The sequence below is a fragment of the Ailuropoda melanoleuca genome, chromosome 2 (genome assembly GCF_002007445.2).
Source record: "Ailuropoda melanoleuca isolate Jingjing chromosome 2, ASM200744v2, whole genome shotgun sequence".
Lineage (NCBI taxonomy): Eukaryota > Metazoa > Chordata > Mammalia > Carnivora > Ursidae > Ailuropoda > Ailuropoda melanoleuca.
In genome coordinates this window covers 83,440,499-83,458,530 of record NC_048219.1, presented here as the reverse complement: position 1 = coordinate 83,458,530, position 18,032 = coordinate 83,440,499, and the positions used below count along the sequence as shown (strand labels likewise).

Genomic DNA, 18,032 nt, shown 5'->3' with positions numbered 1-18,032 from the left:
ACACTTTCATCAGAGGTCTGAATTTCAGCTCTGCTGAGCCCTTCCTCACGGTTTCTAACATTAAGTCATTAAAACCTCCTCCCCATATTCCCTTAGCCTTGGTTACTTCCTGTAGGAGCCACCTCCATGATACTTTAGAATATTCTTTTTAATCTAGGACTTACCTAGGTGACTTTGTGCCTAGTTAACAGTCTGTATATTAAATTCTCTGTTCAAATATTGGCATGGTTTGTCTCTTAACTGGATCATGATTGATAAATAAATAATCCATATTTTGTTATATATTTAAAAACAAGGAAAATAAAGATTTCTAAAATCACACACAGTTCCTGTATTCTGAACCAACTACTACTAATATTTTGATATATTTCCATCCTTTTTGCTGTAAGGACATACAATTCTTAAGTAGATTTTTATTTTATCTTTTCCTGCTACTAACATAACACAAGTATTTTTCCAAGTTTTACAAACTGTCCAATTTACCATATTCATTTCCTCCCCTCCCACTCACTCCTCATCCTATTCCAACATGGCTGCTGCCCCCATCATTTCATTGAACTGGAATCTGCTAATCTTTAGTCACACATTTGAGCATAGATCATTATTGACCAGTTCCTTCTTAAAATACTTTCTTCCCTTGTATTCAGTAACCCCACAATCTCCCTACCTTCTTCACTGACTCATCCTCCTCATATCTGATCTTTAATGCTGTGTTCCTCCAGGCTTGATTCCAGGTCCCCCTCTCTTCCTATCCTAAACTGTCTCCCTGAGCAAGGTCACATGTGCTTGTTTTCAATTATCAGGTACACAGCAACTGACTCCCACATTTATATTTCTCATCAAGACTTCTCCAATAAGCACCAGCTCCATTACATTTGTTTACCACCTATTTCCACATAAATATAGCAAAATGCCCTTAAACTCAAAATACTTAAAATGAATTGATGATCTTCTACTCTCAATTTAATGTTCTTAAAGTGCATAATTTCTTTTTTTTTTTAAAGATTTTATTTATTTATTCGACAGAGATAGAGACAGCCAGCGAGAGAGGGAACACAAGCAGGGGGAGTGGGAGAGGAAGAAGCAGGCTCATAGCGGAGGAGCCTGATGTGGGGCTCGATCCCATAATGCCGGGATCACGCCCTGAGCCGAAGGCAGACGCATAACCGCTGTGCCACCCAGGCGCCCCATAAAGTGCATAATTTCTAATAACTGTCCTGCCATCAGTACCAAAACCCTGAAACTGGGGACAGAACCAACTCCTCCTTCTGCCTCATCCCCCCTTCCAAAGTATCACCCAATCCTTTGGAATTTATCTCCCAAATTCCTTGAAATCATTTAATCTCTCACCTCTACAACCCATCTGGTCCAAGCCGCCATTATTTCTTGCCCCAAATACTGCAATGGCTAACTAACTAGATGAACAGACTACATAACACACACACGCAAGGGGGCACACACACCCCCACGCTACAAATACTGGTCTATAGTTTGCTTTTGTCATTGAATATATCAATCATATTTTTCCTAGATAAAATATATCAAATTTATGTTCACAGTTGTATAAGTGAGAGATGTATTAATCTATTCAAATATTCCACTCTAGGTGAATATTCAGGTCTTTTCAAACATTGTCTACTAAAAACACTATTGCAATAAAAAAATCCTTCTAAATATTTCTTATGTAACCACATTGTTACTTTTAGATAATATATCCCTAGAGGCGCGTTATTGGGTCAAAGAGAATTTTATATTTTAAATGTTTACTTGACACCACCAAATTGTTTTCCAGAAAGTTGTATCATTTGTATTCCCTCCAACAGCTTATCACACATTTGTTAAAATTTAAACTATACATTTATTTACATCTTATTTAAAGTGAGTGCATTTTATTATATGTAAATTAGCCTTAGTAGAGTTGCTTAAAATAAACAAAATAATCTTTGAGTTGGGCCTTGAAGTTTTTTTTATCAGAGAATATGTGGAAGGGTTAGTCTATTTGAGGCAGAAAATTATGGTAGAGGTCTATGAACATATAGGAAGTAAAACAATGTGGTCTAAATATAGTTTCATGTATGCGGAATTTTGAGCTTCTCTTCTGTGAATCCTTCCTATCCCAGATTTCACTCCTAATTTCTAGCTCCTGGGGTAGCTCCAAACTCTGTCTTCTGATCTGACAAACCAATAATCATAACCATAATTATCAACTATGACTGGTACTGGCTTTAACTTTAAACATGTAAGAATGTGTACAGATGTATAGATGAACTCACACACTTAATAGGAAAATGTTGGAGAGTATACTTAAAAATGTTATCTGAGGGGCACCTGGGTGGCACAGCGGTTAGGCGTCTGCCTTCGTCTCAGGGCATGATCCCAGCGTTATGGGATTGAGCCCCACATCAGGCTCCTCCGCTATAAGCCTGCTTCTTCCTCTCCCACTCCCCCTGCTTGTGTACCCTCTCTCGCTGGCTGTCTCTCTCTCTGTTGAATAAATAAATAAAATCTTTAAAAAAAAAAATGTTATCTGAGTCAGTAAAGCTTAGTGGACTGTTTTGCCCAATTACCAGCACACCTATAGAGATGAAGAGGTCAAATTTTCAATGGAAATAGCAGCAATTTATGGAGCAATATTAGGTTTTCCAAAAATAAAATGAGAATTAGTGCAATTAAGACAATAATGACTAATATTTAAAACAGAAAATATCTGGGTCCAAAAAGACTATTTGTCTTAGAAAATATCCTTAAACTTATTCAGAAACAATCTTACACTATAGGCAACAGAGTACATTTGTGTTTAGTAAAGAAGGATTTTGTTGTTTTTGCTTCTTTTACCTTTTTTTTTTATCTGTAAAACATATATTAAACTCCACATAACCATGTCTCTATTTCATCTGACAGATTTCAGATGCAGTTATCCACATAAATTATGTTATTATCTTACTAAGGAAGGGATACCAATTTGATAACCATTAAAAAAAAATGAGAAAATCCTGTAACAGAAATGCCATATATTAGAGGCTAAGATCAAGTAAACATAATAAATCATCAAGATTTTTTTAACTCGTGAATATTTAATATAAATAGCCTTGTTCTGAGACAATAAAATGATAAAGTTTCACATTTATTATATTAATAAATCAATAGGTGAGAGGAACACTTTGTTAGGATGGCATGTAACCCTCATTTGGTTTCCTGTCCCAGAAAACAGAATGCATATAAAATGTTCTTTATTCTATTTACATACTACCTTAAAATAAGAAAGGCACTTTGCCAAGTTATAAATTAGTTAATTTCCTGGCTTATGTGAAACGTAGGAATTTACTATATATCCTGTATTATAATAATGTCACATTCAAATTATTTTTCTATGTTTAATTTATTTTCAGCAGATCTGAGGTTTATTGTTCGTTTCCCAAAATAGATATGGATCACATATTTCAACATAAAATGATCAAGAAGAAAAGTAAAAAGGTCAGCAAAATTCCACTGTGTGAGAAAGTCAGAAAAGTAAAACATGTTCTCTTTATACTTCTTACCTGAGTAGACTAAATCCTAAGAATTTATGATGTCTATTTTTAAATAAAAGGAAAATGAAATAAGATGAAACCAGAGAGGGAGACAAACCATAAGAGATTCTTAATCATAGGAGACAAACTGAGGGTCACTGGCAAGGGGAATGAAGGGAGGGGAAACTGGGGTGATGGACAGTGCGGAGGGCACATGATGTAATGTGCACTGGGTAGTATATAAGACTGATGAATCACAGACCTGTACCCCTGAAACAAATAATACATTATATGTTAATTAATTGAATTTAAATTTTAAAAAAATAAGTAAAAGGATTCCCCACCCATAAGAAACAGAATATTTACCACGTCGGAAAAGGTTAAAGGAGGAAGAAAAGTAAAGTAATATCTGTGGAGTCAGGTATTATGTTAGGCACTTTCACATAACTTAAGCCTTACAACAACTCTCAATTGAACTCTCTCACACTTTCATAAATGAAGAAACTTAAGTTACAGAAGTAAATAGCCTGCCAAATATCATTATGAAAAGGAGGCAGAGTAGAAACCCAAGCCTCTAAACTCCAAAGCATATGTGCTTCCCTCCACTTCAAAACGTTTATTCTTGAAGTATGATGCATAAGAACAGCAAAAATGGAAATACTGGTAACATTATATACTTTTTCAGCATTTTAATGTTTTCCTAAGACAGTAACAACCAAAATTCCAACATTTTGTTTCAACTTTCAGATAGGGAGTCTGGTGAAACAGCCAAGGCTGACACTTCTCTTTCATAAGCTGTTCATAATTAATTTTGAATCATATGTCTTTTGGTATGAAAACTAATCAAGTTTGTTAACTACACCCAAAAAATTTAGTACTTGCTCTACATAGTTAAATAAGCACAAAAGTATGAAAAAAAAATGCTTTCCTTTCTCAAGGACATCTTATAATGTCTAATCTGGAAATAAATTGGAAGCTGAAGGCATAAAAATAGGTGCATTTCCTTCCTCCTTTCATTATTTAATATTGCAATCCAGAAGCTCCTGAAGTCAGGGGTCTGTGCACTGTCCTGGAGAGGGCCGAAGACCAACATGAGGAAAGTGAAGCCAGCCAAGCAAAGGGGAGTAAAATCCCAGAGGGGTCCATGTGAGGAAGATGTACTGATCAAGGCAGCACCTGGTGAGGGCAGGAAAGTGGTTTCATACAGTAGAACTAAGCAAGTAGGTAAATATATGAGGAATAATAGTGGGTAGATTTCACACTATCAGAAAAGAGAATGAGAAATATGAAAAGGCAGAAAGCCAGAATAAACCTTATGGTGTTGGGCTGAAATTAGAGCTATTAGTGTGAATTCATGGCTGTCAGTATTTAGGGATCAAAACAGAAAAGAGTATGGGGGCGCCTGGGTGGCTCAGCCGTTAAGCGTCTGCCTTCGGCTCAGGTAATGGTCCCAGGATCCTCATTGGCCTCCCTGCTCCGCGGGAAGCCTGCTTCTCTCTCTCACATTCCCCTTGCTTGTGTTCCCTCTCTCGCTGTCTCTCTCTGTCAAATAAATAAATAAAAATCTTTAAAAAAAAAGAAAAGAGTATGGACATAAAGGTTGGGAAGCATGGAGGAACAAAAGCCCATGCCTGGGGGGAGGCAAGGTACAGGTAGACAGAGACCCTCTCTGAAATGCCTGAAGTGGAGGGAAGAGCCAGAATGTTAAGAAAAACTTGCCTGCCAGGTACACTCTACCTACAAGGTAATGTTAGAGGAATCTGAAACTAGTGGTGCATCGTGGGTAATCTCAGCAGTAAAAAACCAAAACCTGGTTCAACTCCAGACTAAACTGACTGAACCCCTGACACTAACAGCACAGGCACAAACAGTATTAACCTCAGTCTTTACTGTCCCATACTTAATATTTGGCATTCAGTCAAAAATTATGAAATATCTAAGAAAGCAAAAAATAATAATAATAATAATAATCCACTTTCTAGAGACAAAGCAAGTAACCAACCAAGCTCAGTGAGGTTAAAACAATCTGAGAATTTAAAATGACTTTGATTACCATGTTAAAAGACTTAGTCAGTGGATAAAGTGGAAAACATGAAGACAATGTGGAATTGTAGGAGAGAAGTAGTAATTAATAAAAGTTAAATGAAATACTAGAAATAATTTTTCAGAAATCAAAGTAATAGAGAAAGCCTTCAACAGGCTTCTTAATTAAAAGTAGATTCAATGGAGCTAACTAAAATAAATAAATAAGTAAACAAACAAATAAATAAATTATAAATAAATAGAACAAACAAATAAATAAATAATCAGTGAACTTGAAGAAAGGTCTATAAAAATTACCCAAACTGAAACAACAGGAATAAAAAGCAGTGGGTGGGATAAAAAAGAATAGTGAATTCAAGAGCTAAGAGACAATTTCAAACAGTCCAATGTATGTGTAATTGAATTGCAGAAGAAGAGGCAGAAAAAATACTTTAAATATTTAAATATTAAAAAAAAATTTAAATATTTTAAAAGATAATAACTTTTCAAATATAAAGCTACCAAACCATACATCTAAGAAGCTCAGAGAACCTCAAGCAAGATAAATTAAGTCCTACTCACCCCTCCAAAAGAAAAAAAGTAAAACCACTCAGATTCTTCATACGAAATAAAATATGAACAGATTATCTTAAAGACAGCCAAAGGAGGAACAAAGAATTAAAGCACACTTCTCAAACTATGCAAACTTTAACCTAATGCAGTAACCTCTTTAGAATGTTAAACAGAAAAATACACACAAAGAAATAATCTTTCAAAACTGAAGAAGAAACATTTTCAGACCAACAGAAACTGAGAGAATCTACAACCAGGAGACCTGCACTATAAAGGGAGCTCTTCACACAAAAGGAATAGATACCAGACAGAACCCTGAACCACAGAGAGAAATGAAGACCAACAAAAATGACTGAAAGATAAAAAGGCATATTTTTTTCTTATTTTGAATAGCTCTAAATAATAACTGACCACCTAAAGCAAAACTTAGTAGCGATGTTCTAAGGGTTTATAGTGTAAAAAAAATGCACAGTAACAAAAAACGGCACAAAAAAAAATGACAAGAATTAAGAATATACAGTTGTAATGTTTTCACAGTATATGTGAAGCAGCATAATACTGACTGAAGGTAGGACCAGGATGAATTAATTAAAGATATACAGTAAACAAAAAGGGCAACCACTAAAAAAAAAAAAAAGAAAAAAATACTGAGAACAAATAGTCTGTCATGGAGATAAAACAATTGCAAAAAATAATATAAAATTATGAGAAAAAAAGAAGAATGAGAAACAGATGGGACAAACAGAAAATAACTAACAACGTGGTAGATTTAATGCAACACTATCAATAGTTACACTGAATGTAAATGGTCTAAACACACAAATTAAAAACAGATTGTCAAGCTTTCTTCAGGAAAATCAACTTTAAATATAAAACATATATGTTAAAAGATATACCATGCAAACACTGCATAAAAGAAAGCTAAAGTGACTATATCAGTATCACACAAACTAGACTTAGGAACAGAGAATGTGAGAGCACCTGGGTCGCTCAGCTGGTTAAGTGTCTAACTTCAGTTAAGCGTCTGCCTTTGACTCAGGTCATGATCTCAGGGTCCTGGGACTGAGCCCCATGTTGGTCTCCCTACTCAGCGGGGAGTCTGCTTCTCCCTCTCCCTCTGCCCCTCCTCTCTGCCCCCACCTAAGCAGACATGCATGCATGCTCTCCCGCTATCAAATAATATCTTAAAAAAAAAAAAAAGAAAAACTCGAATGTGACCAAGGATAAAGAGAAAAATTTTAAAACAATAAAAGGATCAGCCAAGAAGACCTAACAATCCTAAGTGTGTACATACCTAAGAATAGGCCTCCAAAACACATACAGACTCCTCACCTAGTATTTGACAGACCAAATAGACACAAAATTAATAAAATTACAGAAGATCTGAGCAACACTATTATCTATTTTGACCTAATTGATATTTTAACAAAAACACAGCAGAATACACATTCTTTTCAAGTACACATTCTTTTTAAAGTAGACCATATTCTGACCCATAAAACAAACTTCAACAAATTCAATAGAACTGTTCTCTATTCACTGCCTACCAAACACTTAAACTAGAAATAATAGAAAGATATGTGGAAAATCCTGAAATATTTGAAAATTTAGAAATATATTTCTGGGGCACTTGGGTGGCTCAGTTGGTTAAATATCCAACTCTTGATTTCAGCTCAGGTCTTGATCTCAGGGTGGTGAGTTCAAAGCCCCACACTGGGTGTGAAGCCTACTTTTAAAAAAAGTGTGTGTGTATATATGTGTACATATATATATGTATATATATATAATATACTTCTAAACTCAGGAATCAAAGAGAAAGAAAAGATTAGAAAATATTTTGAATTAAAGGAAAATGAAAATATATCAAAGGTCATAAGATATAGCTAAAGAAGGGCCAAGAAGCAAATTTATGGCATTGTTCTTTTTTAAAAGAAAGAGGTCTTATTGATGATCTAAGCTCCAAACCTAAGAAACTAGAAAAGAAAAAAAAAAAAAGGAGGAAACAGAAAGAAGTAAATAAGTATAAAAGGAGAAATGAAATGGAATGCACAAAAATAGAGAAAAATCAATAAAACGAAAAACAAGTTATGTGAATAAACCAAAACACCAATACATCTATATACAGACTGACAAAAAAGAGAAGATGAAATAGGACACATTACTAATGGTCCTACAGACATGAAAAGGATAAGGGAATATTACAAACATCTTTATGTCAACAGTTTACACAACTGTTAGAGGAAATAGCCAAATCCCCAGAAATACACAAACTACAGAAACTACAAAAGCCACTCAAGAAAAAATAAACTGGGGGCGCCTGGGTGGCACAGCGGTTAAGCATCTGCCTTCGGCTCAGGGCGTAATCTCGGCGTTATGGGATCGAGCCCCACATCAGGCTCCTCCGCTATGAGCCTGCTTCTTCCTCTCCCACTCCCCCTGCTTGTGTTCTCTCTCGCTGGCTGTCTCTATCTCTGTCAAATAAATGAATAAAATCTTTAAAAAAAAAAAAAAAGAAAAAATAAACTGAACAATACTATATCTACCAAAGAAATTAAACAGTTTTAAAACTTAGGTGAAAAAACAAAAAGCTCCACAACCACAGGGCTTCGGAAGGGTATTCTACCAAACAATTAAAGAAGAAATAATATTAATTATACAAAAACTTCTCCAGTGAAAGGAAAAAAAAAAAAGAGGAGGAGGAAACACTTCCAACTTGTATTATGAGGTCAGCATTACTCTTACATAAAAGACACACACAAAGATATTTAAACTACAGAGAAATGAAACTGTTCACTGATGGCATGATCATTTACAAAAAAATCCCAAAGAATCTATTTAAACCTATTTAAATGCAACTAGAATTAGTGAATTTAGAAAAACCTCAGAGCACAAAGGTCAATATAAAAATCAACTGTATATTGCACAATGTGAATGCTGTTCTTAGTATCACTGAACTGTAATGGTAAATGTAAAATTTTGTTATGCACATTTTACAGCATTTTAAAAAATGACAGCATTAGAAGTTATTCAGTGATAAACAAGATGTCCTAAGCCAGCTGAAAATTAAAGTCTTTATTAAAATTCTCCTTTAAATCAATTGTATTTACATATACTAGCAATAAACAACTAGAAATTGAAATAAAAAATACAGTACCACTTATAATAGGACCAAAAAGTATAAAATATGTATACATCTATCAAAATATGTAAAAGATCTATATGCTAAAAACTAGAAACACCAAGGAAAAAAATTAAAGAAGGACTAAATAAACAGATAGATACTTCATGTTCATGGTTTGGAAGATTCCATATTTATTAAGACACCAATTTTCTCTAAATTCATGTACAGATTCAAGGTAATCCCAATCAAAATCCCAGTAGAATATTCTGTAGAGATCAACAAACTGATTCTAAAATAGAAAATAAAGTAAATGGAATAGCCAAGACAGTTCTGAAAAGGAACAAAGTTGGAAGATTCACACAACCTGATTTCAAGAATTTCCATGAAGCCATAATAATGAACATGGTGTAATTCACACAGTGTGGCAAAAGGACAGGCACAAACAGCAAGAGCACAGAGAGGGTAGAGGTCGACTCACACATATATGGTCAGTTGATTTCAACAAAAGTGCAAAGTCAATTAAGTAGAGAAAGGAGAGTCTTTTCAACAAATGTTGCTAGAATTTTTGAATATCCAGAAGGAAAGAAAGAAAGCTCAACCCATACCTCACAGCATATATAGAATTTAACTCAAAAAGATTATAGACTTAAAAGTAAAAGTAAAACCTTAATATTTTTAGAAGAAAACAAAGAGAAAATCTTTGTGACCTTGGATTAGGCAAACATTTCTTAAATTCCAACAACATAGAAATCCATCTTTATAACATAAAACAAAAGATGAATTTTCTTAAATTTACAAAGAGCTCTTACAATCATTTACACCAACAAACCACTTAAATACAGAAGTTCCTCAGGAAACAAAACAGAAATGACTTATAACCTCTTCCTTTAGTTTCTCTTTCTCCCACTCTCCAAGCCCATCCTTTAAACCCACCTCAGCAGTAAAAAGGAATTTCCCACACCCACTCCCCTATTACAGCAGGTCTCAAATCAACTTCCAGAATGGAGAATTCAGAGTTGTTGCTGTGTTGGTTTTTTAAATTTATAGCAAAAAAATCACATTTGATTTCCAAACAGGCAGTTTTAATAATTAATTTTTGGTCTTAGGAGAATCCATATTCATTCTTCCTGATTTCATTCCTTAATTTTGATCTTATTAATCGCCCCCGACCTTGTTTCGACTATGTAATTAATTGTAAAGGCAAAATCCTGGAGGATAGCTCCTGCAAAGGAGAAGTGGTATATACAGAAATAGGATCTCTGATGAATTTATGTTTTACTAAAATTCTCAAAATGGAAAAATCATTATTTCCAAGGGCAGTTCTACCTGAAGCATCCAATTCTCTCAGCAAACCTTTACATGAGTTCAATATTAGACAATTAAGAAAAACGATATGCTGTTAGGGAAATTTTTCATTTTATTTAAGTCCAATCAGAGCCCCTTCCCCCCAAACAATGAGTGGCTCACCTCTTCTCCTGAAAGGTAATAAGCTGCAAGCAGGCCTCCAATAAATCGAATGTTGACTTCAAACACAGACACCTCTGAATTCTGTGAAGACATGTTGAACATATTCACATATACATAAAACTTCAGAGTTTTCCAAATATATTCAGTACTTTGTATGTTTCTCACAAACACCCTGAGGAGAATGTATTTTCCATTTTCCACACCTTCATTTCTCATACAATTGTAATTTCACTTTCCATTTATTAATGTTACTGAAACTCCTCAATTACTGCCACCACAGCTTCCTATTAGCCAAAATCATTTTTATGTATATTACCTATTATTGTAAAAATTATCGAGATATTTGATGCTCTTGACTATTGTCTCTTCATGAAAGCCTCCACTTCTTGAATTCTGGAATAGTGGTCTCTCCACTGGGTCCATTTCCTTCTGTTCTAGTTACCAGAGCATATGGTCCCATTTTCACTTATATTTCTCTGAATTTTAAATATTTTTCCTCATATATATAAAAACTTAATAAATGTTAAAAGAGGGACCAAAAAATGATAGGATGATGGATTACTCAATTAATAATGTTGAGAAAACTGACACTTTGTAAGCATAAAATCAACTGTACTGACAACAAATGATGATAGAAACACCTGAATTTCCCCAAAATGAGAATTACCTACAAGGAAAAGCAATTATGAACAAAACTAAAAGGTAAACAAAAACAACCAAAAAAAAAAAAAAAAAAGAAGGAAATCTGGCACAAATATAGCAGTATTAATGAAAGAAAAGTAGAAGTGGCAGAGAACATGACCAAAGAATCCACAGGATATACACAATTGACTAGTATAAAGATAACGTTCACAACTAATTTTTTTAATGTTTTTTTATTATATTATGTTAGTCCCCATACAGTACATCCCTGGTTTTTGATGTAAAGTTCGATGACTCATTGGTTGCGTATAACACCCAGTGCACCATGCAACTGGTGCCCTCCTTACAACCCATCACCAGCCTATCACAACTAATTTTTTAACAAAATTTAAAAGGAAATATATAATATCCTGAAGTCTTTCTAACATTCACAGGCAGAACACATAATTTGCTAACGCAGGTATATACCTCTGATGCTGAATTTTCACAATGGAATTTTTTGTTTTTATTTTTTTTAATTTTTATTTTGTTATATTAGTCACCATACAGTACATCCGCAGTTTCTGATGCAATGTTCCATGATTCATCATTTGCATATAACACCCAATGCACCATGCAATATGTGCCCTCCTTAATACCCATCACCGCCCTATCCCAATCTCCCACCCCCCTCCCCTCTGAAGCCCTCAGTTTGTTTCCCAGAGTCCACAGTCTCTCATGGTTCATTCCCCCTTCTGTTTACCCCCCTTCATTCCCCTTCATTCTTCCCTTCCTTCTCCTACTGATCTTCCTATTTCTTTAAATTCAATTAGCCAACATACATCATTAGTTTCAGTTGTAGTATTCAATACTTTTATCAGTTGCGTGTTACACCTAGTGCTCCTCTCACATGCCCTTCTTACTGCCTATCACCCAGTTAGCTTATCCAGCTCCCAGCAGCCCTCAGTTTGTTTCCTATAGTTAAGAGTCTTTCATGGTTTGTCTCCCTCTCTGATTACTTCCTGGAATTTTTTTTTTTAAAGATTTTATTTATTTATTTGACAGAGATAGAGACAGCCAGCGAGAGAGGGAACACAAGCAGGGGGAGTGGGAGAGGAAGAAGCACGCTCATAGCGGAAGAGCCTGATGTGGGGCTCGATCCCATAACGCTGGGATCACGCCCTGAGCCGAAGGCAGACGCTTAACCGCTGTGCCACCCAGGCGCCCCACTTCCTGGAATTTTTTAATAGCAGCTCTATCATCCCACCCCACCCACAACAGCAAATTTCTTTATATTACTTCATATATTCCCAATATATAGCAAACTGCAGGGCACACAGCAGACATTCACTAAATACAGAGAAGCTGCGAAAGAGGGAAAGAGGGAAGGAGGGCAGGCCTCTATCACTCACCGAAACAATAACCTTCTAATCAGTTTCCCTGATTTCAGCCTTACTCTCCTCCTTACACTCCATTCATTTAGCACCCTGTAGGCAGAGTGAACCTCTTACATTTTAAGTCAGGTTAGGTTACTGTTGTGTGAAAACTCTTACAATGACTTCTGGTTACACTCAGAGCAAAATAACTGTAAGACCCAACATAATCAGATTCCCCACTACCTGTCTGACATCATCTCCATGCCAATGAAGTAGAGGAAAAACGACATAAAGTAACGTAATCCAAAAAAAGGGAAGCAGGAAAAATAATGAAAGTACAATAATAATATAGGTTGAAAAATAAAGATGGAAGACTCAACTCCAAATATATGTTATCACAATAAATGTAAATATTCCAAACTTTACAGTTAAAAGACTCCAAGACTGGATAAAAATAACAAAATCCAAATACATACTACATGCAAAATATATAGCTAAAACACATGACACAGAAAGGTTAAAAGTAAAGGGATGGTAAATGATGTGCTGATTATCAAGCTTTTTTCCCTCAGGTTCAAATCTATCCTTCTATAGTCTAGTTGGTATACTGGAATTGGAACTCTACAAATGCATCTCCCTAGTCTGCTGGCTCCCTTATGGGCCATGCCAACGAGAGGTTTTACAAAGATAATACAGGGCTGGAGGAGAGGAGAAAGGGCTTATTCCTTCCAATTTACTTCTGGTTTCTGACAGTGTCAAACCAGCCATGGTTCTTCGCCCTGGCAGTGTTAGTTGGTTCCACATTACAGTTCCCCTGCTGCACATAACATTCTCCAAATCCGCCTCACTGTGACCCACTGGCTAGGGATCCTTCTCTTCAGAGGTCTGAGTCCCAGCTCTAAAAAAGCCTTTTTAAGAGCTCCTTACATACCAGAAACAGAGTCCCAAATTACTAAATTTGTATAATCCCAACTTCTTCCCACTACTCTCACAGTCCCAGGGAGGTAGATATTTATTGTAGTTACCACCTCTTGTGATACCACAATGTTCTCTTTCTGCCTTTTTACTTTCCCCGTTATTTGGTTAACAATTCTACACATTAAATCCTTTAATTAAAATAAATGGTATAGTTCTGGTTTCTGATTCAGTGAACTGATACAATGATATGCCAGTGGATTATTAGGCCTAATAAAGCTGACATGTTAATGGACAGGAGTATTTGAGACTGTACAGACTCCAATTCTCTCCAAACTAATCTGTAAATTGAATGCAATCCTCATCTAAATGTCAACAATACTCCAGAGCTTACAAAAACAAAGAGCTAAGAACTGCTAGGATAATTTCCTAGAACAAGATCAGATATCAAGCTTCCTATAAAAATATTGTAGTTAAGACAGTTTAGTACTGATGTAAGAATAAAGAATAAAGCAAACAGAAAGCAGTCAGCTCAAATGACTAATATGGCATTTATCAATAGCAGGGAAATACATGGTTCTAGGATCAACTGATAGCTGCCTATCTCACCCTAAATCAATTTCATATGGATTAAAGTCCTAAATACAAAAGCCAAACTTTAAAACAGTCAGAATGAAATATAGGAATATATCTTCAATAAGAGTAGGGATTTCTTACATAACATACAAAAAGCACATCCTTTAAGGACCACATAGCCCAAAGGGGGGGGGAAAAAAAAAACTGTATTCCTCAGCCTCCCTTTACACTAAGGTCGGGCTGTATGAGTCAGATCTACTCAATAGTATATAAGCAAAATTGAGGTAACTGACTCCTATAAAGTGTTCCTATAGAAGAGTCTTGTATCTTTCCCTCTCTTCTAAACTGGAAGGTTTATCCACCTTATTGAGGAACCATCTTGGACCATGAGACTAAAGCTATACCCTGAAGCTGACAGAGCAACAAGACAAAGGATCTTGGATCCTTAAGGATCAAGGAGCTACCCAAAGCAACCCTAAACTGCTTATCTCTGTGCTTAACTTACTTGAAATGGAAATAAACATCCATCTTGTTTAAGCTATTTTATATTAGATTTTCTGCCACTCACAGACAAACCTGATAATAAAAATTATTCTAACTGATATATGTCCAAAATGCTAGAATAATATAAAAGAAAGCAATCCATTTTTGTGTGGTTAGCATCAAGAAGGCACGAGAGAAGAAACAACTATGGATTTAAATTACATTTTGAGTGATGCAGAATCTGCCAAAAAGAAAAACACGTAAGTGAAAGAGTGACTTCTGACCATAGCAAGAAAGAAAGAACAGCAAGCACAAATATCACGAAAGATGATAATGAATGTGACAAAACAGTCCATACAACTTGTGGCTCAGTACTGGTAATAATGAAAATAATTGCTACCATTTACAAGCACTTAATGTGTACCAGATTATCTCAAATAATCCTTACAATATTGCAATGCAATAGCAATTTTATCACAGATTTTGAAAAACTAAGGAACTTTCCCAAGTCACACAGCAAGAATGTAGCTATGCTGGGCTTCCAACTTTAGTCACACCACTTAACAACAATGCCAAAATGCTGGAAGGAGGGGCATCGGCCTAGTAACGAAGGTTCATCAAAGCTGTACCAGATTACTCAATCTTTAAAAAATAATATTATAACGTAGTTTATACTTTCCTGGTATTTCTACTCCCATGTGTTTTTTTTCCTGTAACTACCGCTTAACACACTGAACACGTGCCTCAAATGATAAGGTCAAGAAAAGTGAAAGGAAGATGGTGAGAAAAGGTATGTATTTTATGAAAAAGTTAAATAACTCTAATCCCAAAAGAAGACAGGCAATTTAGGATTTCCTTAAACTGCTAGTATAACGTTCAAAACTACTATGGTGAGACACTGTCTTTTCAAGGTCAAAGAAGTCATCAATTGTATACTCACCACACTGAAGTCAAGGTTGTCTTCAATCCATTTTTGCCCATCTCGGAATTCATCATGAAGTCCCATGATATAAAGGGTATCCAAAGCATCTACTATGGTAGCACCCATTTGTGAACTTCCTATATTTGGAGTGGGGGGGAAACTGTCATTAATAACATGTCCTTCATATAAGGTCTGTTTTAATTTTTTAATATATAAAAAATCAAAGTAGAAATATAAAGACCAAAAATAATACCCAACTTGGTTTACTTTTCCTTAAGAACAAATAATAAACACTGTTCAATATATTTTCCTAAAGATGACATGTTGACAACTAATAGGAAGGTAAAGGAAAACTAAAATTGTAACCCTCCTTCATTTTCTTCCTGGGCACAGTATGAGATATCTACCTACTCAATGAAGTTAAAAAAAAAAAAAAAAGGATTAATTCAAGACATGGGGAGGGTGGTTCAAGATGTTAAGCCAAGTCATAAGACAATCATTCTCTTCTGGTACAAATGCACAGAAAGGGCAAAAATATACTTAGAAATAATAATAAAAGTACAATAAGGCTAGATGACCATAGTAAAACAGAAACTATAATAATCCTCACCAATTAAAAAGCAGGTTAATCATAATGAAAAATAAAGTATTAAACAAAATGTGAGTAGAAAAAATCAAAATAATAAGATTTATACCCATCTTCGAGGAAAGAATCTTGATGTTAAAGGAAACAAATCACGGAGAGAGAAACTAATTGAACAAAACTAGCTGATAGCAAAACTAGACACTGAACACATGACAAGAAAATAGGTCAATCGTACTAATGAATAGAACTGCAAAATTCTGAATACACTTTAAAACAAATCTAACAGCATGGTAAAAAAAATAAGTAACAAGGAGCAGATGAGTCCCCCAACCCCAGTAATGCAAGTATTTCTATCTTCTGAGAATGAAAATTATCCACACCTGTTACTACCTATATTAAAATGGCTTTACTACTGTCTTCATCAACATGAGTTTACTGTTTCCCTGGCCCAGAAGGATAAAAGTTGCAAAATAGGGGCGCCTGGGTGGCACAGCGGTTAAGCGTCTGCCTTCGGCTCAGGGCGTGATCCCGGCGTTACGGGATCGAGCCCCACATCAGGCTCCTCTGCTATGAGCCTGCTTCTTCCTCTCCCACTCCCCCTGCTTGTGTTCCCTCTCTCGCTGGCTGTCTCTATCTCTATCAAATAAATAAATAAAATCTTTAAAAAAAAAAAAAAGTTGCAAAATAATTTTACTGCTCATTCCAGAACTTCCTGAAAGACCCATCAACTCTTCAACGGAAAGTTATCAAATGACGGCCTGAACCCCAAAACTCTGAACTCCTTACCTCCAAATTCTCCGCTTACCAATCCTAAACTGTTACATTATGGTCCTGACCCAATCACAACCAAGTACCCCTAAACCTACCAAAAGGCCCATCTTAACCCAGACTTAAAATCTCAATAAGTATCTCAACTTTGTCCTTTTCCATCCGACAGGCTAGTAAGGCTCTGGTGAGGTAGTGATCAACTGTACCACAGGTAAGCATTAAACTCAGCTTTGTCTTATCAACAAGTCACGTTTGACACTGCTTAGTTACTATTCTTTCTTTTCTTTCTTTTTTCTTCCGTTCTTTTTCCCACTGGGTAAACAGTGCTTTCTTCTCACACTTTAAAGCTATACAAATTCATTCTTAAAATGTCCTTAACTTACATCACATTTTCTTCTTTACATGATTCTAACAATTTTTTCAACTTACCAATAAGTATTATCTTTCCACTAACAAGACAAGCACTCCACCACACTCTGATAAATTCCTGGGTCTTTTTCCCACTTAAGTTCTCTTCATATTGACATTAACTAGGTTTGTTCTGGGTTATCACAGACATACTTTCCTTTTACTTTTCTTTGTTCCTCAGCTCTTTACTAAGACGATAAATATTTTATCAAACTTTTAATCACCCATATATCCCTATCTCTTCCATAATCACTTAAATATGTATCTCTTTTTATGTATTTCATCCAAAATATGCTTGTTTTCAAACCTTAAGAGTACCTGTTTTTGCTCTTATTTCAATTTTTATAAGTAGTCATGCTTCAGTTATCTAGTTATTTATGGAGTCCTGGAAGTGCATATTCCTCTAAGGTGCTGACAATTCTGGAATGGAAAAAGGCCTGACCCACCAGTTCTGTACCAATTCTGGTTAATTCCACAAGAAGTTTGTGCCATGGGCTAACAGCCCAAGGAAGAGAAAAACAAAACTGAAGTTCCTGGCTATCACCATGATTGTTTACCTAGACAACTCAAGATTTCAACTGGAAAAAGTTAAAAGGTCTAAAACTACCCTTGGGTCAAAGAAGTAAAACACAATACTGTAGAATGTGTAAAACATCAATAAAATTTTATTATGAGAACATAGGAT

The 18,032-nt window shown here is 35.3% G+C and overlaps 1 protein-coding gene across 1 annotated transcript in view; it reads right to left on the bottom strand.

Annotated features, from left to right (window-relative positions):
- MAN1A2 (mannosidase alpha class 1A member 2) overlaps positions 1-18,032 on the bottom strand; it is a 189,996-nt gene that overhangs the window by 107,240 nt on the left and 64,724 nt on the right. Inside the window, exons 4-5 of the mRNA XM_002924539.4 lie at positions 15,604-15,722; positions 10,693-10,773 (exon numbers count right to left, since the gene is read on the bottom strand). Coding sequence (XP_002924585.1) covers positions 10,693-10,773; positions 15,604-15,722 — 200 coding nt within the window. The remainder of the gene's footprint in view (positions 1-10,692; positions 10,774-15,603; positions 15,723-18,032) is intronic.